Source organism: Chlamydotis macqueenii, chromosome 3 (genome assembly GCF_036417535.1).
Source record: "Chlamydotis macqueenii isolate bChlMac1 chromosome 3, bChlMac1.mat, whole genome shotgun sequence".
In the NCBI taxonomy this organism is placed as follows: Eukaryota; Metazoa; Chordata; class Aves; order Otidiformes; family Otididae; genus Chlamydotis; species Chlamydotis macqueenii.
In genome coordinates this window covers 37,553,257-37,576,341 of record NC_141558.1, presented here as the reverse complement: position 1 = coordinate 37,576,341, position 23,085 = coordinate 37,553,257, and the positions used below count along the sequence as shown (strand labels likewise).

At 41.8% G+C, this 23,085-nt stretch overlaps 3 protein-coding genes across 3 annotated transcripts in view; 2 read left to right on the top strand and 1 right to left on the bottom strand.

The window, feature by feature from the left end:
• Nucleotides 1-5,551, top strand: part of ME1 (malic enzyme 1) — a 177,032-nt gene extending 171,481 nt beyond the window's left edge. The window contains exons 13-14 of the mRNA XM_086745759.1: nucleotides 2,880-2,978; nucleotides 5,191-5,551. Of these exons, the coding sequence (XP_086601885.1) occupies nucleotides 2,880-2,978; nucleotides 5,191-5,349 (258 nt within the window). The 3' untranslated portion in view covers nucleotides 5,350-5,551. The remainder of the gene's footprint in view (nucleotides 1-2,879; nucleotides 2,979-5,190) is intronic.
• Nucleotides 5,552-9,201: 3,650 nt separating this feature from the next.
• Nucleotides 9,202-12,083, bottom strand: RWDD2A (RWD domain containing 2A). Its single transcript, XM_010130797.2, is given in 2 exon segments — nucleotides 9,202-10,121; nucleotides 11,886-12,083. Coding segments are annotated over 2 exon segments (876 nt in total). The 3' UTR covers nucleotides 9,202-9,443.
• Nucleotides 12,084-13,531: 1,448 nt separating this feature from the next.
• PGM3 (phosphoglucomutase 3) lies at nucleotides 13,532-22,531 on the top strand. Its single transcript, XM_010120810.2, has 12 exons — nucleotides 13,532-13,735; nucleotides 14,370-14,554; nucleotides 15,035-15,102; nucleotides 15,416-15,549; nucleotides 15,706-15,901; nucleotides 17,765-17,922; nucleotides 18,852-18,935; nucleotides 19,664-19,762; nucleotides 20,088-20,204; nucleotides 20,942-21,064; nucleotides 21,861-22,034; nucleotides 22,439-22,531. Exons 1-12 carry the CDS (start codon nucleotides 13,532-13,534, stop codon nucleotides 22,529-22,531), a joined length of 1,635 nt encoding a protein of 544 aa, XP_010119112.2.
• The last annotated feature ends 554 nt before the right edge of the window (nucleotides 22,532-23,085 follow it).

Sequence of the window (23,085 nt, the reverse complement as noted above, 5' to 3'; positions counted from 1 at the left end):
TGAAAATACTTGTTTCTGTGTTTTTGCATAGTTTTTGATGCTGTTACAGGAGTATGTCAGAAAGAATAGCATGGCATCTATACAGTTAAGCTTGCTACCTTTCCCACTTTGAGCTCTGCCCAGATATTTTGTGGCTTGCTTTGTATCAACCCCATCACAAACCAGAAGTACTCTACTCCTGAATCTATTTTTTTTCAGTAACACATTACACAGCAACTTCTTCAGATTTCACCTTTCCTGAAGAGCCCCATTATACTGTTAACAGCAGAAATCTCATGTTGTAAGCTCTTCTTTACACATGCAGATGCGCATCTTGTTTTAGCAAAGGGCTGCATATAATTTTTAGATAACCTAGTTGCTATTATGGAAAGCAAAACCTAGATTTTGCATTGTCTTAGCTCCCCCTAGTGGGTTTTTATTTCTGCTGTATTTCTCAATATCAGATTAAAATGTAAACAATTTTCCTTTAGCCATTATACTCAACAAGAGTATAATATCTTGTTGCTATTGTTAGCATTTCCATTACAAAGGGAAAAACTTACTACACCCACCAGCATGCTGGGTACATTGCAGAAGAGAACATTGTTTCTCTTTGAACCTGGAGTTACTGTAGTGTTTGCTCTTTAATTAAAACTATTTACCTACTTCTGCCAGAAAGGATGAATTGATGATAGCCAGGCATCTCTTCTGACTCAGTCCTAGTTGTTTGCAAGCAATGTACACAAGGTCCTATTTCCCACATGCAACAGTAACTGTAGGAAGCAGTTTGTGCTCTATTTCAAGTATCTTCTTAGCATGTTCTATCAAAACTGCACTTCTTGCTTTCTCTTTGGGCCATGTTATCAGTTGCGTTTCACAGTGTTTCCTGGAATTTCCTGGTGTTTTCAGAACCTCTCGATGGGTTATACACGCCCCAGCAGATGCTACCCAGACCAGAGTTTTCATTCCATCCACAGAGTATCCCTACAGGTCACATCATGCAGTAGTATCCCTGCACTCCTGCATCAGTCAGTGATTTGGTTCCAACCTTTTGCTATCTAAGCTGTAATTGCACAAAAGTGTATCATTTCTCTTGATGGGAACACTAAGGGTGCCTCCACATTACTCTTGTACTTTGCATCAGAACGGTCTTCTGGAGCACATCTTCCTGGTGTCCCTACATACTCCACCTCGGTCCACAGTGTGGCATGATCTTGGGAGGACAGGGGGACTGGTTCCCTTTTGGATGAAACTAAACAGAAGGATGCCCTCCAGGGGCAAGCCTAATGTACTAAATATCAATAGAAACTGCTTATAAACTGTAACGGATATAAGAAGTATGAGCTTGCACTGTACAAAGAACCTTCTTTCCTTGTGACCGTTCCGTGTTCCCAGTTATTCAAAGGGCAAGTGACATGCCCTCCGCAGAGTCATTTCCTTTCTGTCCTAAAGTAACATAGAGAAATTTGGATTCTGCTGATGCAAATCTCTTAATGTTTTTTTTAATAATTTGTTTTGAGAATTGCAGTAGAGCGTGTTAGTGAAGATAGCTATTAAAAACTGCATAAAGTCAGACCATTTTTAGTATATGAATGTTGTGCTTAGTTTGCTTTGATGATATTTAGATTTGGTTCTAACTAGCAGCTCCCTAGAAGGTACAAAGGTGGGCAGTTAAAGAAATGAAACCTTAAGTCCACCAAAGAGACTGCAAAGTAGAAGACAGGTTAGCAAACTGGCATCAAACAAATTGATTTTCAGGCTCAGCAAATCCCAATCTGGACCACACTGAAATGCTGTTTTCTATTTCAGATCCCCAAATGACAAACAAATTTTAGCTGATGATAGCAGGAATATTGTTAGAGCCAAAGCAGCCCCAGGACCTTTTGCTTCTTAGAAGGTATCTGTTGTAGTAATAGAGAAAGTTCATGAAGGAAGTCCATAAGCAAACAATGCAAGCGGTGTTCCCTCACTCTGCAGAGAATTCCCTCCCACCTTGTAGTAATAAAAGGGTTTTTGTATGGCCAATGAGTAAACAGTAAAAAACAACTTCTCCAGCTTACTATGCTTTCCTGATCTGTTCTGTGCTGGACATGACAACAAAGCATTTTCAGTCTTGCTAGGAAAATCAAGCAAGAATATTCAAGCCATAAAGGAGACACTCCTCTCAGACGTGCATCAGAACTTCTGTATTGATCCTTGTTTCCCATGGCCTGTCTGGTGAAAAATCAAGCAAACAGCAAAATAATTTCTGTAGTTACTTGGTATGGTTGAGATGACAGCCCCACTACAGGCTGCAAGTGGAGGGGACAGCCTTTTTCTAGCAGCAGTTTCTTCTGTCCTAGCAAACCAGAATTCAGCATTAGACCCTCTGTTTCTACATCTGACTGCAGTGACCGACAGGCCTTTGAAAGCTACTTAAATACTTACTTTTGTGATCTCATACAGGCTAGATGTGTGAGCTGGACACACAAGAAACCTACTCAGCCACCAGTAATTTTATCCAAAGCATTTTACACTTAAGAGTTTCAGCTCTGTTTTCTCTGCACAGGATGACTTGACAACTGTCAGAATAACAGGTGCTTCTTTAATTTTAGAAGTCTTTGACCCAACTACAATTGATGGCTGGAATTTATATCTCACAGTGAACTATTTGCTGGTGTATGTGTGTCATGGATCTGTTTGTCCAACTGAGAAAAGGACATAACTCCCTAAATTTCTAGCTCTTGTGTAGCTACTCCTAATAATAAGGCTGGTTGTAAGAAACACCAACTAGGCAGATTAAGCAGTATCTGCGTGATTTGCCAAAATTGAACCATTTTTTTGCATAAGACTAGATCACTGTCTAATAAAGCTACAGCTGCACCTGCATTTCAAGTTAAATATGTCTGCTTTATTTCTAGGTAATAGCTCAGCAAGTTTCAGAAGAGAATTTACAGGAAGGTCGTCTGTACCCTCCATTAGTCACTATTCAGCAAGTGTCACTGAAAATTGCTGTCAGGGTAAGTCATTTCAGTCTTTTGTGACTACTTTTCTTCCCACGCTCTGTACATAACTGAGCATTTGATTTGATCAACTAACACGCCTTCACGCAAGTTTAAGTTGGCTTACATCAATCAATCCTGGACAAGTAGCAGTTTCAAAATTCAATTTAAATTTGTAAATGTAATCCAAACACTAGAAGGAAAAATACGGAACTACACCAAGTGTTTATGTCTGTAGAGCCCAAATTGTACTGTCCACCAGTTAGGAGCAGGTCCCCAGGCTTACAGTCATGTGAGCTGCACAGCTGACGGCTTTTGGCCCTTCATGATTATCAGTTGCCTGTCAACAGAGTAAATGTCATCATGTGCCCAGGCACTGTTGCCTTGTGTTCCCATCCTTACTCTGGCCTATCAAAATACTAACTACAGGGGATGCTTTCTGGTTACGGCTAAGCTCTGGGTCTGCAGTTGTTTGGTTGGTTGGTTTTTACTGGCAAATACAGAGCTGATGCAGATAGATTTTCAGTAACTGACCTAAACTTGCAGTTTCCCAGGAAATTTGGCTGTCCTGGAGAAGAGAAGAGGAAGTTTTCAAATAATGTATTTATCCCAGTTCCTTCCCCAGTCTGGGTAGGGGTTTTTTTTCAGCATTTTAGGAGGTTATTTTGCTTGTCTTCTGTGACATTTTTTGCTCCAATTATTGTTTTCCCTCTTGGTCACCTTACTGTGAATAATTCCACTTATTGTATATTCTTTCGAAAGAATAACAAGGAGCCCTCCTGCACGAAACATTTCTCCTAGCTCCATTCATTTGTTATGTTTCTTTTTAAAAAAAATAAAAATTCTTCTCACAGTTCACATCTTCATAGGCAAGTAATAACTCTGTTCTGCAGATGTCAAAATGTTACCTTGATTCCTCAGGCTAAATCAAACTGTCTATGCGTTTGGCAGAAACGCAGTGATGGAAACTCCTCCTCTGCTTGTGTTACATAAAATATAAAAAGGGAAAATGTTACGAAACAATTCTTTCTGCCTGATCTCTGTTGAAAGTTTATTCCTGCAAATACTTACTCTGGCTTGTACAGCCCAAGAGGTTTAATGATGGCCTCTGCTTCTTCCATGGGAGGAATACTCCCAAAATTGTTTTTAATACAAAACGTAGGGTTTAAATTCAGACCTTACTCAACCGTGATAATTATGCACACAGACCTGAAGATGAATTCTTAGATAAACACCCGAAGTACTGCTCTGTCAAATCAAGTTGGGCTTCAGATTAATCCTAGAAAGGAAATCTAAATACGGTAACTTGGGGTCTCAGCTTCTCACCAAGCTAAAACATTTGTGTTTTAAAGAGAGAGCTAAGGAGAGTGGGAAGGAGACCGTCTTCCTTTTATTCAAAGTAGAAGTGTTTGTCAAATACAGTTAGAAGCAGATCTTACCAAAAAGTGCTGCTGCATAAAGCCAGGCTGTCAGACTTCCTTTGCTTCATAGATGAATGTCCAGTCTGAAGATACATATTTCTCAAGTAAGTGTTCTTCAGATGTGAGAGGCTTCTTTGATGTGTTGAGTGGGCTCCAACCCCTTCTAAACTTAATTTTCTTGCAGCTATACTTGTGATGCATAATTGATTCACTTAGGTATGGTCTGGATGAGGAAAAAGCAAACAAATATTCCTATTTCCCCCAACCATCTCTAGAATTAAATCTGTGCACTGCGTAGGACTAATTTTTTCTCATGAGTTTACCTTTCAGAAATACATTATCAGACTATGGCAAATAATAGGCTTCTGCAATAAGCACACAGCATGGAGGCTTTGAACAAATCACACTTTTCTTACAGTGCTTTGGAGAAGATGGTAAACCAGGGTAACTTGATGACAGAGAAGCAGAAATTGTATCTCAGTGCTTGGGGTTTGTGGAATATTTTATCCACTGCTGCACAATAAAAGCTAAAATACTACTGGAGGAGGGGGAGCACTGTATTTGTAACAGCAAAGACATGGAATCCTGTTCAAAAGTAGCCTGAGTCAGACTCACTTAAATGCAAACATCATCCTGCTACCTAGTCTTATTTGCTGTATACTAGCCTGGAGCCAGTGTGAATGTAGGCGACTGTCAGCACCAGAGATGAAGTCTTATCTTGATCTTTAACTAAATCCTACTTTTAATTCCTGTTAAATGTGCTCAAACAGTTTATCAGCACTAATTAGGATTTTAATGCGTCTTTCTAGATCGCAGAAGAAGCCTACAGGAATAACACTGCCTCCACCTATCCTCAGCCCAAGGACCTAGAAGCCTTCATCCGCTCTCAGGTTTACAGTACCGATTACAATAGCTTTGTGGCTGACTCCTATACCTGGCCTGAAGAAGCCATGAAAGTGAAACTGTAAATATTTAACGAAGAATGAACAAACTAGCAGCAGTTAAAAGGCATTAAAATATTCTGAACATTTCTGCCTAGGAAGCCTATGAATAGCTGATTTTTTAAGATGCAGAATTTTTTTTTCTAAATTGTAATATTTGGTTAGAAACTCAGGTCAAGAAATCATATTAATTATAAATCAGAAAATAAAAATTAATCTGACAAATATATTTCTGGTGTTTGTTATTTTGTTTGTTATTATAATTGAGATACCCTAGTTTGACAGATCTTTTTGTTATCAAAATAAGGGTTTGTACCTCGAGTTGAGAGTTTTGTCACAAATGTCAGTGAGAACTTAAGCAGGAAAATGGTACCATGGAAAATTAAGAAATGCACACAATGACTGTTTAATTCATTTCAGGTCACAATTTAATTTGCTTTAATTGTCAAGGTATTATTTTTTAAAAAAACCCAAAACTTTAAACAACAGTAAAGTTAGAATATCTTCCTCCAAGGAAAAGCCTTATTGGTCACTGCTGTGTGGAGTAATGAAAATGTTCTGACAAGAACTGAACCTGCAGAACCTTTTGTTCACATCTAATTAAGATATTTTAGTATTACTTAGCTAAGCTAAAGTCCTGTAACTGATAAAATATTTTATTCCCCCACCAAAACAACTGCTGTTCTGATACCCTGCAATGGTCTGGCCTAACATTAGTTCATGGAAGTGCTTGGACTCCATGTCCTTGACAAAAAGGGAGTATCAAAATGCTATAAATAGGCTTCTTTTTGACTAAATATTTTCTTACAAACATCAGTTACCTGGCTAGTGGTAGGGTTTTAATGTATTAAACCTAATGAATTCCTGTAATGTTTGAGGCCAATGTATTTTGAAACACACATTGTATGCTAAAGTACTATTCTTTGTAACAAACTCTCAAATCATGCAGCTGAGGTCCACTAGATGGACAATTGTTATGAGGAAAAGAGAATACCGTTATGGGGTAACAAACACATTGCATTAATTATTTGATATTTACTGTACATTTCTCTTGCTTGCTACTATTTGAATGATCTGGTTAGCTCAATGTCTTCAGTATGATCCTTAAAATAGTTTTTACAACTTCGCTGATAATTCAGCATGCTGAGTATGTTCACCCACACACTAATTTCAACTCAAGAGATTCTTCCCTTTTTTTTACCCTTTCTCATCTGTCAACCAGTCATCAAAAGTGATGCCTGGCAGTGACCCTTATTCTTCTACAAAAAAAAGTGATTCCCTCTGCAAACCACAACGGAAGCATCCAGGGACGCTGCTCATGACCTGCATTATTCTGGATTCATAATTAGCATTTCCAGAAATAGAAGTCACAAGTCTGTGGTTATCCTTAGGAGGATATGATTGGATTCTACTATCAGTAGTTTCCTCCTTCAGAAAAAAAACCGAACGAACAAAGCTTCTGCTCAGAATAAAGCTTTAAGCAGCTCTAACTCCCAATTGTTTGAGTATCCTGCACAGACTTTCTGACCTATGCCGGTGTTGCCTGTCCTATTTCCTTCTAGTTGAAATCTCACGGATAAGCCCTGTTTCTAAATTGGTTTGTTTTGCTGCTTTAAAGGAAAAATTTTAACATTTGGCAGCTTCCCAACAGGACTAAATGCAAATTATTTTATTGTTTTTGACTCATGATCATGTGGAATCTGTGCTCATACATCAATGTTCTAGAAAAAAAGAAAAAACTCTAAAGAATTATTAGTTGTTACAGAATTACCACTCCAAGAAAAATATAATACACCTTCTGGACAGTTCTGGGAAAAAAAAAAAAAAAAGATAACTTGAAGATTTTTTCTACTATCATGCTATTATCTCTACAAAACAAAGCCCCTCAGCTCTGCCACAGCTGCAGACTGCAGGTCCTGAATTCACAAAGAGACGAGGCACTTTCTCCCTCATTGCATAATGGGAACATTTTCTGCCTTACTGTGCTTTTGGCCAAAGTTATGATCATACAAATGATACATCCCTTCACTCTGCAAAGTATATGTTAATCATCACTCTGAGCAACCAGAAATACTGCTGTCCTCTATATTTCAATATATTGCTGTTATGAGAAAAGTTTTAAAACACTTCTTTGTATTTTATTTGAAATAAAATATCTGTTATTTTTGTAGTCGTCAGCTGAGTGTATAGAAGCATAGTCTTTAAATAGCTGTTGTCAAAATGGCCTGGTTTTTAGATTTGAACAGCCAAACCTCTACAGCTCAACAGTAAGACTGCTATTATTGCTCAGTACCAATTTTCGTATTATGGTGCTCAATGACACAAGTGGAAAGCGGTAAGCCAGTGGTTCTTCAAGGCACAGCTACTGCGGACTTTTCAGTAGCATTCTTCATCTACATATTATATTGATGACATTTAAATATGATGTTCTATTATAAACTGGAAGACTGAATTGCAATGCACTATCTAAATACACATTCAGCACACTTCACCATAGAAAAGTGCTGCCTAATAAGCCATTAATATAATTTCCTGTTACAAGCTGCTGGAAAATTGTCTCTCAGAACTAATATGACATAGAAAAGACTGGTAAAGTTACATGTATTTTTATTTAATATAGAGTTTTTTCATTTTTATATATTTTACATATATTTCCTTATATAATGTAGGGGAAAAACAAAGGAAACAGTAAACTTTGTCTCATCTTACACATTTGGCCCAGAAGGCCAACTGCATCCTGGGCTGCATCAAGAGGAGCATGGCCAGCAGGTCGAGGGAGGTGATTCTGCCACTCTGCTCTGCTTTGGTGAGACCCCACCTGGAGTACGGTGTACAGTTCTGGAGCCCCCAACATAAGAAGGACATGCACCAGCTGGAGAAGGTCCAGAGGAGGGCCACAAAGATGAGCAGAGGGTTGGAGCACCTCTCCTATGAGGACAGGCTGAGAGAGTTGGGGCTGTTCAGCCTGGAGAAGAGGAGGCTCTGGGGAGACCTGATAGCGATCTTTCAGTACCTAAAGGGGGCCTACAGGAAAGATGGGGAGAGGCTGTTCAGTAGGGCCTGTTGTGACAAGACTAGGGGTAATGGTTTAAAAATAGAGGGAGGTAGATTTAGATTAGATATTAGAAAAAATTTTTTACAATGCGAGTTGTAGAACACTGGAACAGGTTGCCCAGAGAGGTGGTGGAGGCCCCATCCCTGGAAATGTTCAAGGCCAGGCTGGATGAGGCTCTGAGCAACCTGATCTAGTTGGGGATGTCCCTGCTCCTTGCAGGGGGGTTGGACTAGAAGATCTTTGAAGGTCCCTTCCAACCCAAACCATTCTATGATTCTATGATTTTTATTTCCAAGGTACTTGGCCTAGCAATGTAAATATAAAATGCCATGAGTTGAACAGCTGAAAAATTACTGTTAACATAAGCAGACTGAAATGAGATGATAGGAGGAAGATTGCGAAAATGGTGGTAATTATTGTGTGTGTGTATATATATAAACTGTATAGGTAGTACCCAAAAGGTACAAGGATGGGTGATGTGGCTTCTTTCTCCTTCTCCCGACTCTTCATTTAAAAGCAAAATTTGGTGCTGTGGTTGGGCACAAGCCTTTGCATTTCATGGATTAGTGGAATGAAGTAAGAGCAGATGCTTCACGGAGCAGTAAAAGACATTGCATCCATTAATGTAGCAGAGAGATTTCCTTGAGCTGGGTGTGCTTTTGTACAGGAAACTACATTAATCTGTGACTGCAGCCACTTTGGTATCCCACAGCTCTGTGCAGAAGTTAACTACAAGTCTGCACCTCAGCTTAGTAACACACAGCAAAGTGTAGATGAGGAGACAGACGTGCGTAATTCAGGATACTGCAGTGTGGGATTTTTATCACCTTGCAAGCACTTTGAGGCATCGATTATAGTGACAAATGCCTGTTTTAGGATCTCAGAAAATAACTAAACACCTCTCAAAAATATATGGCAATTCAGAACAGAAGCTAAGATTAACTACTTGAACCATTCCTCTCGTATGTTAAACAGTTTCCCTTTTCACAGTAGCTTTAAGGCACAATATTCCAGTGTTAGCATCATCTCTTGCTGTCCAAAATTAGAACTCCTTACATAGTTTCTCTTATTTGTCTGTAAGTTTGCCTTCAACACCAAATAAAATCTGAAAAATATGTCCACTTTGATGTTGTTTCAGGAATTCTAGGAACTGGCCAAGATCCATGTGATAGTCATTCCTCAGGCCATAATCGCCATGTGCTTGAAACTGCAGGTCTTCAAAAGCATGAAAGAGACGAAGATTATCAATGCTTCCCTCCGCTTCTATATTCTCCACATGCTTGCATGAAATATGCTTCCAGTTGGGATACCTAATAACACGCCAGAACTCTTCACAGTTTTCTTGGAGTCCCTCCACACAGATGACACCAGGTTTCCCTGTTAGGCAGAAGCCAGTCAAATTTAACTTCTTTGCACAGTCAAAAATCTTCTTCCTCAGTTCCTGTCTATATATATGGTGGCTGTAGATCCACATGCGATGCAACGTTTCTTTGACTACGACTTCTTTGGAAGCACTTTCAGAGGAGATCTTACTGTTTTCCAGGTAAGGCAGGCTGTTGTCTTTCACCCATTAAACAGCTTCATATATAAACAGTTCACCTGAATCCAAAGAGCTGATGTGAGAAGCGAGACCAGTGTTGAGCTGCAACTGTTGCTGTCTGTGCAGTGCATTTGATCTCACAAAAAGCTGAGGAGCTACATGAGGATACATATGAGGCAGCAGCACCTGCAATTCCACTTTTACCTTAAAAACAGAACATACACACACAAAAAAAAAAAGGAAAATGAATTCTGCAGCTACTGAAAGACATGCTAGACTCATCTTCCCTGTCAAAGGCCTTGTCAAAGGCAAATTATGAGGAGATTATAATGATAAGATTGCAACATCCTAAAGGTTGGAATTACCTCTTCCACTTTCCTTTTGCCAGCTCCTTTCCTTTTGTTGCATCATGCTAAGACTTTCCCAACATATCTCATGTTATCTTTTGCTGTTTACAGAAATACTGCCATGGCTGGAAAGAAGGTACACAGTTACTCTCTAGAGATATTTCTATTCTATGTTCTCCAAACGTGCTCAGTGTTGCTACAGCAATAAACTACCAGTCTGTCAGAGTCAAGGGGCAAGCGGCTTTTGAGAATCTTGTCCCTTACAAAACACGTCTTATCAATGAACTTAGCCCAGCTGCTGGATCTAGCCCAGGAAAACAAGGCTGGGAGTTATACAAAACAGTGTTTATAGTTGTACATATTGTATATAGAGGCATTATTAATATCTTAAGCAAGCATTCACCCTAACAGAGGAAGCATTCTCAGGATTACAGGGGATAAAAAGATTTACGTGCATTTTAGGACAGGGAAACCTCTAGATTATCTTGTCTGATCTCCTACAAACCATGGGCTTTGAATTTCTCTTTATTATTCCTGCAGCATGTTAAAATGGAGTACCTCAGTTCTTTGGAAGCTGAACCCTGCCTCTGGTCCATGAGCAGGAGATAATTTGTGTGTCCTCAGTGCTTGAGCCTTTTGTATACCATTAGGGGACTTTCACTACAGTATACAATCAAATTATTAGTCCTGCAGAGAGAAGTGAACCGCGAAATGACTAATTATCTTTCAAAGTTCCTTGACAATCTGCCATGGAAAAAAAAATTCTTCCTGCAGAAGCCCTCTCTACACAGTTCATAAAACTTCTCTCTGAAGGCTTGTGAAGGGATGTATTTTAGAGATATACCTAAGCCTGCACATAAGTTTCCAAATAATCATGAGGCCACCTTGTTACCTAGTAAATTGTTCTGTTTAATTATCCTTATTCCTACAAAAATGCACATACTTCTAGGTTGAGTTTGTCAGTTTTCACTAATGGTTATGTTTTCTATGCAAGTATTTACATCACTTAGTTGTCACACGTAACCTTTTCTTCAACTGGATAAAATACTGGAACTCCTTATACTCCAAGTTTTGGTTTTTGCATTGCAGTTCACAGGCTGATTTTGTTTTAGTGTTTGTGTGCCTCTTCTTAATAGTATTCTGCCATTGGGACCTATTTTTACATTAGTGTATTTCAAATACAGATCAATGAATGTCAGTACATGTAGCAAAGGGTGGAAGAGAGAAATAATAGGGTGTTTTTGCTAGAATAATGTAAAGTCCGCCACATGTATTCCCATGAGGGGAGCACTGCCTTGTAACACACAACTCTTTAAATCAGTAAACTGACAACCCTCACATAAGTACAACCCTAGCTAAGCTCTCCTGAACACTGTGTGTGCTGCTGGTGTTGGTTGTTCATTCCTATCAGCTATTCTATTAGCCTTTCTTACCCAAATCAAGGTAAGACTTAAATAAATAATTAAAAACAAGAGGTTTTTTTGTGATCTTGACTTTTGAAACAGCAAACAGAAATTTGGAGGGGGAGTTTCCCCGTTTTTTTCAGTGCAGAGTTTTAAAGCATCCGCAGTAGGAGTAAAGAAAACAATATCCATGAACACATCTACGTGGAATTTCTCACCTTTGCCTCCCCTACATCAACAGTGATTGAATATTCGAGCTGTGGGGGCAGAGCTCCATCAGCATTTCTCAGGTAGCGCTGCACGCTGGGCACAGCATCCTCATCCAGAGTTATTTCACCTTTTTTGGGAAACATTGAAAGGAGCATTTCCACTTCCACCAGCTGGAGCTCCAGGCATTCTTTTACTGTGACAGCCATTGCACAGCCCTCCACACACACCTGGAACGAGAGGCCTGGAGTTAAATTCCGGGCTTTAACAGACAGTGAGGCTGAGCACCTCGCCGTGCAACCGAACGAGCCGGAAAGCCTTGTATTTTTTTTTTAAGGATAGAATTTGCATTAAACACGGCTGGATACAGCATGCTTAGAAGTTAGTGCTTTACAGACAAGCTCCACAGCCAAGCAGAAGGGCTGGGCCTGCGCGCCGGCAGCCTCACCTGGCCCGCACAGGCTTCAACAGCCACGACAGAGGACAGCCACCTCCGGGAGCGGAGGGCAGGGCAGGGCAGGGCAGGCGATACGGCTCTTCGTGCCGCCGCCTGCCCGGTGGGGCCGCCGCGGTGAGGAAGCGGCAGCAAACCTTCAGCCAGCAGCGCGGCCGTTCAACGGTCGCTGCGCGAGCGCCGGGCGGGCGGGCGGAGCGGGCGCGCGTGCGCGCTAGGCCAGGCCAGGCCAGGCCAGGCCAGGCTGATGCTTAGAGGAGAGGCGCGGGGAGCACTTCGGGGGCTGGCATGGGTGGGCGCCGGGGGGAGCCCTGCACGATCGCTTGGGGCTGGGGAACCCTAAAATCGGCCACCCCGCCCCCGGCCCCTCGCTCTGACTGACGAGTGTACGTGGCCCGGGTGCCACGTAGCTGCTGCGTGTCCCCGACACCCCGCTGCCATTGGGCGGGGCCGGTCTGGGGGCGTGGGAAGGGAAGAGAAGCGAGGAGAAGGGAGGAGCGGCGGTAGCCGGAGGGTGAGCGGCGCGGGGGGAGGCGGGGAAGGGGTCTGGCGGAGCTCCGGTCCTTCGCAAGCCTGGGCGGCGGTGCTGGGGTAGGCGGCTGCTGGAGCCGCTTGTGCTGGCGTCGGCGCCTGAGGTGCCCGCGGCGGGGTGGAGAGCGTGCGGTTGGCGCGGCCGGGGCGGTGGGTCCGTACGGAGCAGCTCGGCAGAGCCGCCATCCCGGTAAAACCTCCGGGTGACTCTCCTGGGGGTTTCCCAGTGGCTGCGAAGGCTTGAAGAGAGAAGGCTCAAAAGTTTTTGAACTCAAAAGTTCATGTATGGAGACGTGGCAGGGTGCACTGGGTGACAAGCATGGCAGTGAGAAGTGGCCAGCAATTTGCAATAGCTCTGTTGGGATCCCTGGATCCAGCCGATTGAGAATCGTGGCTCTCCTCACCTAAATCCTATCATCCCTTTGTGATCTGGTGAAATCTGTCGAGCTTTGTTTATCTAGTGCTGTAGTGGCAGTGTAGAGGCTCCTTCATGGATTGCTCGGGTGATGGTTCCCCTTGCAGTCCCACCAAGGGATTTGTGAGATATGAGCAGTATTGTGTGAGCGCCAGTTTAAAGTCCCTCTGGGCTTCAAAATTAAAGTGCAAAACGTGAAACTAGTTGTAATGACTTGACTCCCCACACTTGTATCTGTGTTATTTCCTTCTCTAGAAATGGATACTGAAGCACTTAAAAAATACTCAGCATTACATCCTAAACCTGCTGGACTTACTCTTCAGTATGGCACTGCTGGGTTTCGCGCCAAGGCCGAACAGCTTGATCATGTCGTGTTCCGCATGGGCTTGCTGGCAGTCCTCAGGTCCAAAGTCGTGGTATCTACTATTGGCGTCATGGTTACAGCATCTCACAATCCTGAAGTAAGAACAACCTTTTCTTTAAAAATGAAATAGATGTGATCAGTTCTGGTGGAATGAAAGCTCTTCATGGTACCAAGAGATGAGATCATGAAGGCACTTGGATTTAAAGTGTGTGTTTAGCCTGCTCCTTGTAAATACGATGTCTGTCGTATTTGAAGTTACTTTTCCTTGTGCATGGGAGCTTCATTTTGTGTCATGTGGAAATGCTGTAATATAAGAAATGTGTAACATTGGCAAGCTGGGAGTACCTTTGAGAGGAGCAGGACCTGCTAGTTCGAAAAAATAAAGAGATGGGGCAATTACGAATCAGGCGTTTAGACTTCTGCTGGTGTGGAGCATTCCAGGTTATTAGAATCTCTCCTTTTGTCATTTGAATGTCAAATGGATTTCATACCAAAATTATAAGGGGGAAAAAATAAGCTACTTAATATGCTGGTTATGTTACTTGAGGCTTATTAGAGGTTTAACTAAACAGCTATTGCTTCCCAGAAGTGCTCCACGTTTAAGGAAACAATGTGATTGAAGCATGTGTCGCTTTTCTTCAAAGAGATTTCATGTAATTTTTAATTCATAATTTCATGATTTCAAGTTTTCCATGTAAGACTTGGTATCTTGTGTTCTGTTTTCCTCTAAGGAAGATAATGGCGTAAAGCTGGTTGATCCTTTTGGTGAAATGCTGCACCCTTCCTGGGAAGAGTATGCCACACAACTAGCAAATGCAGAGGAGCAAGAATTACAGGAAGTAATAGCCGAGATCTGCCAAAAAGCAGCAGTGAACCAGCAGAAAGATGCTTCAGTTTTTATTGGTAGAGACACCAGGTAATTACAAAATGCTGTAGACATGTGCAGCTTTTTTGGAAGTGACAATGTTTTGTTTGTTTGCAGCCAGATTATGCAAGTCTGCTACCTGTGAAAGTAATGTATGATTATAGCAGTAAACAAAAGTTTTTTGAATGCTGTTCCTATGTTAGCTTCCCTAATAGTTATGAGAACTTCCTAGCACTGTTTCTGAATAGGATGCTTTATTGTGGGTTTGACGTTTGGTTTTTTTTTTGGGTACCGTGTGACATCCACATGTATTCAGCAGTTTACTTGTCTTTGTAATTTTCTGGGGTGGTGGCTTTCAAACTCTTTTATTGGGAGGCCCCTAAAATAGAAACAAAGGTATGCATTTCTTCATGTTGAATGTAAGTCTACTGGCAGGAAGATTGTAGAGTCTTCTTCCACATGTGCTTCCCTGTCAAGTCTGTATATAAATATCTTTTGCAAAGTTTATCAGTTGTATTTGTTGTTTTCCAGGCCAAGCAGTGAGAAACTTTCACAGTCAGTCATAGATGGTATCTCTGTTCTAGGTGGTCAGTACCATGGTATGTTGTGCTTTTGCAATTCTAGTCTGATTTCAAGTTTTTGTGTAAATGTGACTCTGTTATGTAGACCTAAAGCAGTAGCCCAGACACCATTTCCATTTTTGCTTGTAATGATCTTCTTTCAGGATAGTTGTATGGTTTTAATGCAAGGGGGTGGTGTTCATCTTTTTGTAACAGAATTTGAAAAATATAATATGGGTTTCCTGCACTGCATTTATCTGTTCATTGTAGAATAGCAAGTACTGTACAACTTTTAAGGAGGAATTAATTTAGTATTCTATTTCTGAAAAGTGTGCCTGTAATGTTTTGCTAGATTATGGTCTGGTGACAACGCCACAGCTACATTACATGGTCTGCTGTCAAAACACTCAAGGGCAGTATGGGAAAGCAACACTGGAAGGTTATTATGAAAAACTATCCAAAGCTTTTACGGAACTGATAAAACAGGTGAATACTGGGCATTGTCTTCTTCATGCAAATGTACAAAATGAATATCTTCTGTTTGTTAGCCTGTTTGGGTCTGAAATTTTGAACTCAGCATGCCTCTAGGTGTGGTTTCATTAGGGTATGAGTTCACTTTGCTCCTTCTTCCCTTGTGCTAAGTCTCCCAGCTCTGGAGAGAGTCGGAGGCACCTGAAGATTGATTGTGCCAATGGAATAGGAGCCCTGAAGCTATCAGAAATGGAGCCCTACTTCCCAAAGGAGGTGCTAATTCACATATCTAATGATGGAACCAAGGAGAAGCTCAATCACTTATGTGGTGCAGATTTTGTAAAAGTTCACCAGAAACCACCTAGGGGTACGTAGTCAGTAATTTTATATCCTTTTGCCTTCTGTCCAGATCTGAAAGAGCAGGATCTAGCAATGGCGTATCATCTTCAGATAAGCTGAGCTCCCCTGTTTCTTACTAAGTGATTCCATGAATGGTAATGGTTCTGCTTGTGCAATGGAAGGAGAGAATCCTACAGCTGGTTTTGGCACATCCCTACTTTGTGTTAGTCTAAATTGTTTGGACGAGTACAAAGATCAGTCAGGACTGACTTTCTTCTGTTTACTTCCCTTTGTGTTACCAAGAAACGTTGACGTTATGGGCTAGGGTTGCAGATGCTTTTCCAGGTTCCTGAGAAAGAGCTGGGATAATTAACAGCTTGGTGCCAGTAGACTGACTGATTGACATAAACCAGTGAGGAAATTATTTGATTCAATTTCCTGCAAAGTGCATAAAAGAAAATTCCTGAACTGGGGGAGCAGGCTAGTTTGGATATTAGATTATTTAAGGCTAAACTGGGCTCTCCATTCAACACCTGTTCCCTCACTGCAACTGCTAGCCAAATCTGAACACAGAGGTATGGTGTCATTTCCCCCTTGCTGTGCTGCTTGTGTGCTGGAGAAGCGTAGAAAGGGAAGCAGCACAGCAGCAGTGTGTCGTGTCTGGATCCTGGCTTTGACTGGGACTGAGGGGACACTCCTCAGTAGTTTCCGTGCAGGATGTGCTCTGAAAAGAAAATGTGGTTTCATGATCAGTTGCTGAAATGAATGATCCAATTTCTCCGAAGTGTTAAGGAGTAACAGCTTCCTGTTTAAAGTCATAGTGAGTCTCAACCTGTTAAATGTTGCAGTTGCCATTACCTCATGCTTTAGCTTGAGGATCTCAATGACAGTGGAACTTATTGTCCTGCATCACTGTAGGCATGCAGGAGAAGAAACAGGCAAGTTTTAGGGGATAGTTTCCTATAGGACAAGATGTCAACAAGGTGGGCCAGTTCTCCTGTCTGCTTGTGTACTGAAATGTGTTTTTTCAAGAAAGAGTTAGAGGAGGTAGTGTGTCCTTTGGAGATCCCTCCTGAGTTCCTGAGGGACTCTGAAATCAGCCTAGGGAATGGCCAGCTGCAGACTTTCTGACAAGTGGACTGTGAGGTTCATGTGAGGAAGGGTTGTTCTGGTTTCATCTGGGACAGAGTTATCTTCTTCCTAGTAGCTGGTATAGTGCTGTGTTTTGGATTTAGGATAAGAATAATGTTGATAACACACTGATACTTCAGTTGTTGCTGAGCAGTGCTTACACTAAGTCAAGGACTTTTCAGCTTCTCGTACTGTGCTAGTGAGGAGGTTGGAGGTGCACAAGAAGGTGGGAGGGAACACAGCTGAGACAGCTGACCCCAACTGACCAAGGGGATATCCCATACCCTCATCCCATTCACCTTGGTCGGCGGGTGATGTGTGCGGCTCTGCGCTCTGTGGTGACTAAGTGTGGGAGGAGATGGGTGTTTTTCTGATTTAAGGCTTTGGTCCTTGTACCATAACTGACATTGAGCGCCTATTTCCAAAATTTAGAGATGTGAATACGCGCAGTAGTTCTGGGACTAATTTTCATACGCATCTGGGGAGAAGATGTAGCAGAATAAATGTTTGGAGAACCTGCATTTTTTTTTTTTATAGTGGTAGTTGTATTTTTGATCTGAACATGCACTTTTCAGTTGCCATTCAATGAAGCTTCCCTGTTGCAAATCTCCTTGTAAAAGCAGTGTCTGTTTTGGAGTCTCAGTGTTTTGTGTGTATCTGCAGAGAGCTAATTTCCACATGGGATCCACACTGGGACTAATTTAAACATTTTGTATGTTTTCCTCTCGCTAACTTGTATTTCTAACTTTGTGTGTGCTAGGGCTAGACATGAAGCCAGATGAGAGATGCTGCTCCTTTGATGGTGATGCAGATAGAATTGTTTATTACTACAAGGATGCAACTGGCCATTTTCACCTAATTGATGGAGATAAAATAGCAATTTTAATTAGTATCTTCCTTAAAGAACTTCTTGCCAAGGTAACTTTAACCTATGAAATGAATGCTGACACTTCAATTTGTAAAGTGTAAAATATTCTAAAGAAGCTGTGTTAGCTCATACATAGCAGTCACTCCATATCTACCTAAAGTGAATCTAGTTTAAAAAGAGATCAGTTCTGTACCTCATTGATACGGACAAAATGTTATTTTTACAAGGGTGTGAATTCCACACTCCAAATAAAAATCCTGGAACCTTTTCTTAGTTTCAGTATCATTCACTAATTTTTGATTAATTTTGGATTCAGTGCTTCCCTCAGCACTTCTGTGAAGCTTTATGAAGGCTGGTTATTCCATTTGCGTGAGAACTTGGTTGTGGCAGTAAAGGGGCTTGTATGTCATCGTTTCAAACCCACTGTCTGCCATATAGTGTCCTCTCCCCACAGGGGACAGAGAGAAAAAAGTTCTCTTAGACTTGGTGTCTATGATACTAACTCTACATGAGTTATCCTGGTTTTGTTTTCTTAGAGACCAGCTCATATCTTACTCTGTAGCAGAGATGCTGGCCAGTGAGGAGAACTTGTGCTTGCAACCAGCCTTTGCCTGCTTTGCACTGGAAGCGTTGACTTTACTGCTTGTGAGCATGGCCTTATGTAACTCCATGTGTCTGGCCAGTGCACTGAGCTTGCTGAATCTGAAAAAGGGTTTGGAAAGCCTACGGCGGTCACTGAATGGAGAGCTGCTTCAAACCAGCCACAAAAACTGTGATATACAAAGACTTTAACAGAATTTTTGTTGTCTGAAATGCATAGAAGTTCTCTGTAAGCTGGTTCCTTCCTCTGATGCCCAGGAGTTTTAAGTGTCTGTAGGAGAACATACGTTTAATAATTCTGATTATCCTTCCATTTATCCTGCTCCTCTGTCTGTGTGCCTTTCGGACAGTAAAGCAATTTGCTTCTTGGATTGCTCAGGTGGGACAGACTTTAAAGATGGCAGTGGTACAAACGGCATATGCCAATGGGAGCTCGACACGCTATCTTGAGGAAACACTGAAGGTACTCTCCAGTTTTTTTCCTGGTAGTTTTGTGCAAATGTTGCTTACTTCTAAAATAAATACTACTGTAATAGGATTGCTAGGAAAACTTAAAACTAGGGTAAAATAAATGACCCTTTCAGACCTCTAGTAGCCACTAAATTCTTTGTGGTAAAGCAAAGAGAGCAAAAGCTGAAAAGGTTCTAGTCAGCTTTTACTGGTTTAAAGAAAGGTTTGGCAAAAGGTACACAAAATCCTTTGTTACCTCTGGAACAAGTTGAGGAATTTATGGCTTTGCAAGTAAATGAATTGGTAAGGCTCTTTGATACTTAGACACTAGTTGTTTCATTTTCTGTAACAGGCTAAATATTGTTCTCCATGGAAATTTGGCTTACGATTGGTTGGCAAAAATTGAGCTAAAGTATTATTTCGGTTCGGATAGAAATGTGGTATGTTCCCCAAAATGAACTGGGGTTTTCCCTTGGTTTGAGTTTGGTGGTTTTTTTTTTTTTTTTTTTTTGTTTGTTTGTTTTTCAAAACCAGCCTTTAGTTCCACTTGGAGAAATGAAATCATCTTATTTTTTAATCAGGCCTGCAAAAAAATAGTGGGTAATTTTAGCTCTGGGGAGTCAGTAGGTGTGAAACACAGGTTAGTTTGTAACAGTCTACCCAGGTTGGTGCTCAGTTCCTGGCACTTCACCTGCAGTTCCTGTCTACTGTTTACATTCACTGCATATCCTTGGGCTGCAGGTACCTGTGCACTGTGTCAAAACAGGAGTGAAACACTTGCATCACAAGGCCCAGGAGTTTGATGTTGGTGTTTATTTTGAGGCAAACGGACATGGGACAGTAAGTATGAGCATGTAATGCATAAGATCAACCAATATGTAAAAAAATTTAGTTGGATTAGGTGGAGAAGGAGGTCTTTTTTTTTTTTCTCTGCTTACATTTATAAACAAGATTTTTCTCTCCTTGTTTGAAAATAGACTTGTTTCCCTCAAATATAGCATTGCCACCAACTCCTCTGTGTTTCATGTGGGGATGGGAAGTCAGAATAGCAAACCTTAGTGGTGGTTATTTGGGCTTAAATGGTACAAGTTTTTTCCTTGTTGCTGCATGTATCCTAGTTTGTGATGTGGGCTGATCTTCACAAGCTCTTGTCTTTTTGTGCTAGGTATTATTTAGTAAAGCTGCTGAAGCTAAAATCAGACAACTGGCAAAAGAGGAGAAAGATGATGAAAAAAGAGAAGCAGCAAAGATGCTTGAAAACATGATTGACCTGATTAATCAGGTAAAAACTGAGAGAAACAAATCACTATGTTGACAGTCGTGAGGCTAACTCTGTGAGTACCTGTCTGGCTACTGCCAGGGACTGCTGGAGCAGAAAGCAGGGTGCTGTGAGAGAAGGGCAGGACAGTCATCTTCAGAAAGATGTGATACTTTCTTACAAATGGATGCAGAATGCTTTTATGTGGTACAGTCTTCTGGGTTCAAGACCCAAAGAGGGAGTGGGATGGCATGGGAACCTAGCGATAGGGTGTGACTTGTTCACAATTCGATAGCAAGTAATCTTTCATCTGATGTTATTCCCTAACCTGTGCAGTACAGGAGGATGAGGATGAGTCAGTGCCTGTGTCCACATAGCCCTGGGACAGGGAGCACAGATGCTATTCATCAGGGGTAGTCCCCAATCATACTTCACAGGCTAGCTTTAGGGATCCTGTCTCCAGTACAAAGGTGAGGTGTGCCAGTCCTCCTCTGGAGAGGTGAGGACTATCACCCGCCATCAGCATAGCTGTGTACAAGTATGCTGCTGTTTTCCTTACCACAGGGTCAGCCTGGTAAGGAGGGAAAAAAAACCAAAACAACTCCCCCCAAAAAGCCAACCAATACACCCCAGCTGCCCAGACTGAGGCAAGGCAGCCTGGCTGCATTTTCACTTGCTCCACGTGGAAGCTTACTGATCAGATCATGCCTTCATTTCTTCACTCTTGACTGCTCTGGTATTTTTTCCCTTCCTGCTAACAGACAGTTGGTGATGCTATCTCAGACATGTTGGTTATTGAAGCAATCCTGGCTTTGAAAGGTCTGACTCTGCAACAGTGGGACGCACTCTACACTGACCTTCCCAGTCGGCTGCTCAAAGTTCAGGTGAGTTACACACCACACTGGCTCAGGTTACAGCAGCCTTTTGTGAGAGACCCCTGCTGGGAGCAGCTCTTGCCTGTTTATATATAGATAAGCTTTATTTTAAAGCTGAAACAGCCCATTGCAGGGTAGGAGGCCAAACAAGCCATGAAACAACCCAGAGGAGGGATCAGAATGTCACTCGAACTAAAATAAAAATACGGCTTACACAAATTATTAAATAAAAGCCAGCTATGTTAAATGGAAAAACCTGACCAAAACTGTTCAAATTTAACTTAGAAACGCTTTCTCAACTTTCAAGTTAGTTAGAAAAATCCTGTTTTTCTAAGGCTGCTGCCTGCTGGGCAGCTGGATTGTTCTTGCTGTGCCACTTTGTATAACTGGAAGGGACAAGCTCTTAACTTTTTCTCTTCTCCAGTATTCAGACAAAGAGCTTGAGCAGAACAGGCTCCCATGTGGTAGCATTCTGCTACAGACGGAAAGGGAGTGCGAGGCTCTGAATTAACCAGAGGAGAGAGTTTAAGCTTTCTGATCCACTGGGAGAAGGTGCAGCTTCAGTTCAGAGACTGACCAAGGAGCCACCTTCAGAACTGACCACCCAGGCAGCTGAGTCCTCTCAGGACTTCGTTAGTACATGCTGAGCAGTGCCTGAGCAGAGATCCTAGGGCTCCCACAGTGTTTGAATTAAACAGGTGACTCCCACATTGAGCTCTTCTTCAGGCAGCGCAACACATCAAAACCTGAAGTGACCTTTTTCATTCTGCATCAGCACACAAATAAATTGTTTCTGATGTTGCAGGTCGCAGACAGGCGAGTTATCGACACAACAGACGCAGAGAGGCGTGCGGTTTCACCTCCGGGACTACAAGAGAAAATTGATGCGCTTGTAAAGAAGTACAAATTGTCACGAGCTTTTGTCCGTCCATCAGGAACAGAAGATGTAGTTAGAATATACGCTGAAGCAGACACACAGGTCAGAGCTTTAACAACTTGTATATGAAGTGTATTTTGTTATGTTAAACAATCTTCTGCTTAGCATTGGGTGATGGAAGGAGAAGTATGTTTACATAGTTGTCGCTTAATCAAACAGAACAGGTGCTAAATTTGGAAAAAATCTTAAGTGACCACAAAAAAAAAAAAAAGCTTTTTATTTGACTCTGAAGTTGACAGCAAAAGCAGTAGTCCCATTTTTTCAGAGTCATATGCTCCTGCCCCTTCTTCCTGCCAGCATGACCACAGTGGCAGAAGACATCTCAAGATGACAGAGCAGTATAAGGAACACAGCATCTGCAAGAAAACTCTTGCCTTGATATCGTACCTTTGCTCTAACCTTCTCATGGGGACAGCAATGTCACTAACTACTACAACATTCCACAGGAGAACGCAGATGCCCTCGCCCATGAAGTAAGCCTGGCTGTTTACCACCTCGCTGGTGGAAGAGGAGCACCACCCCAGCCTCTCTGCAGTTAAAGTTAATGATTTTTTTTTTTTTTTTTTATATTGCTATCTTTACCATCTGCTACTATGGACAGACCCAACCTTTCTTCAGAGTAGCAAGGATTAATCACAACTGAGCAGAATATTCTACTGCTTATTGTTTACCTCTGTTAGCAACTTACCTTAATGAGCTCTTGCTGCTGAGTTTCCCCCCTGAGTTTGTCTAACTTCTGAAGCTGAAGCGACTTAGAGGTGACTCACTCCTTCACAGTCAGTGGCACAGTCACGCCCAGGAGGAGTTCTGCCCCCTACCCAGCCTATTTCATAAGTTACTGCCACATTGTGACTGAAGTCCAACTCCCCCATCCTCAGCACAGAGGCAGTAACTGGTGACTGCGCTCACAGTAGCTGCAGCACAACACACTGCTGCAGAAACATCTCCCACCTTCTCCCAGTGACCAAATCAGCTGTGGGCTGTTGCCCATCTTGAGAGATTCAGGGGGAACAATATAATGGAAAAGAGCATTTGCATATAATTGCAATTATATCTTCATTAGCTCCTTTTATGAAATTTAAGTATTGCAGTA

Bases quoted from the DNA above. Each gene is read 5' to 3' on its own strand.
- PGM3 (XM_010120810.2), top strand. From the start codon at position 13,532: ATGGATACTGAAGCACTTAAAAAATACTCAGCATTACATCCTAAACCT. The intron at 14,555-15,034 runs GTAATTACAAAA...GTTGTTTTCCAG, and splicing joins TTTATTGGTAGAGACACCAG to GCCAAGCAGTGAGAAACTTT. The intron at 18,936-19,663 runs GTACTCTCCAGT...CTTGGGCTGCAG, and splicing joins ATCTTGAGGAAACACTGAAG to GTACCTGTGCACTGTGTCAA.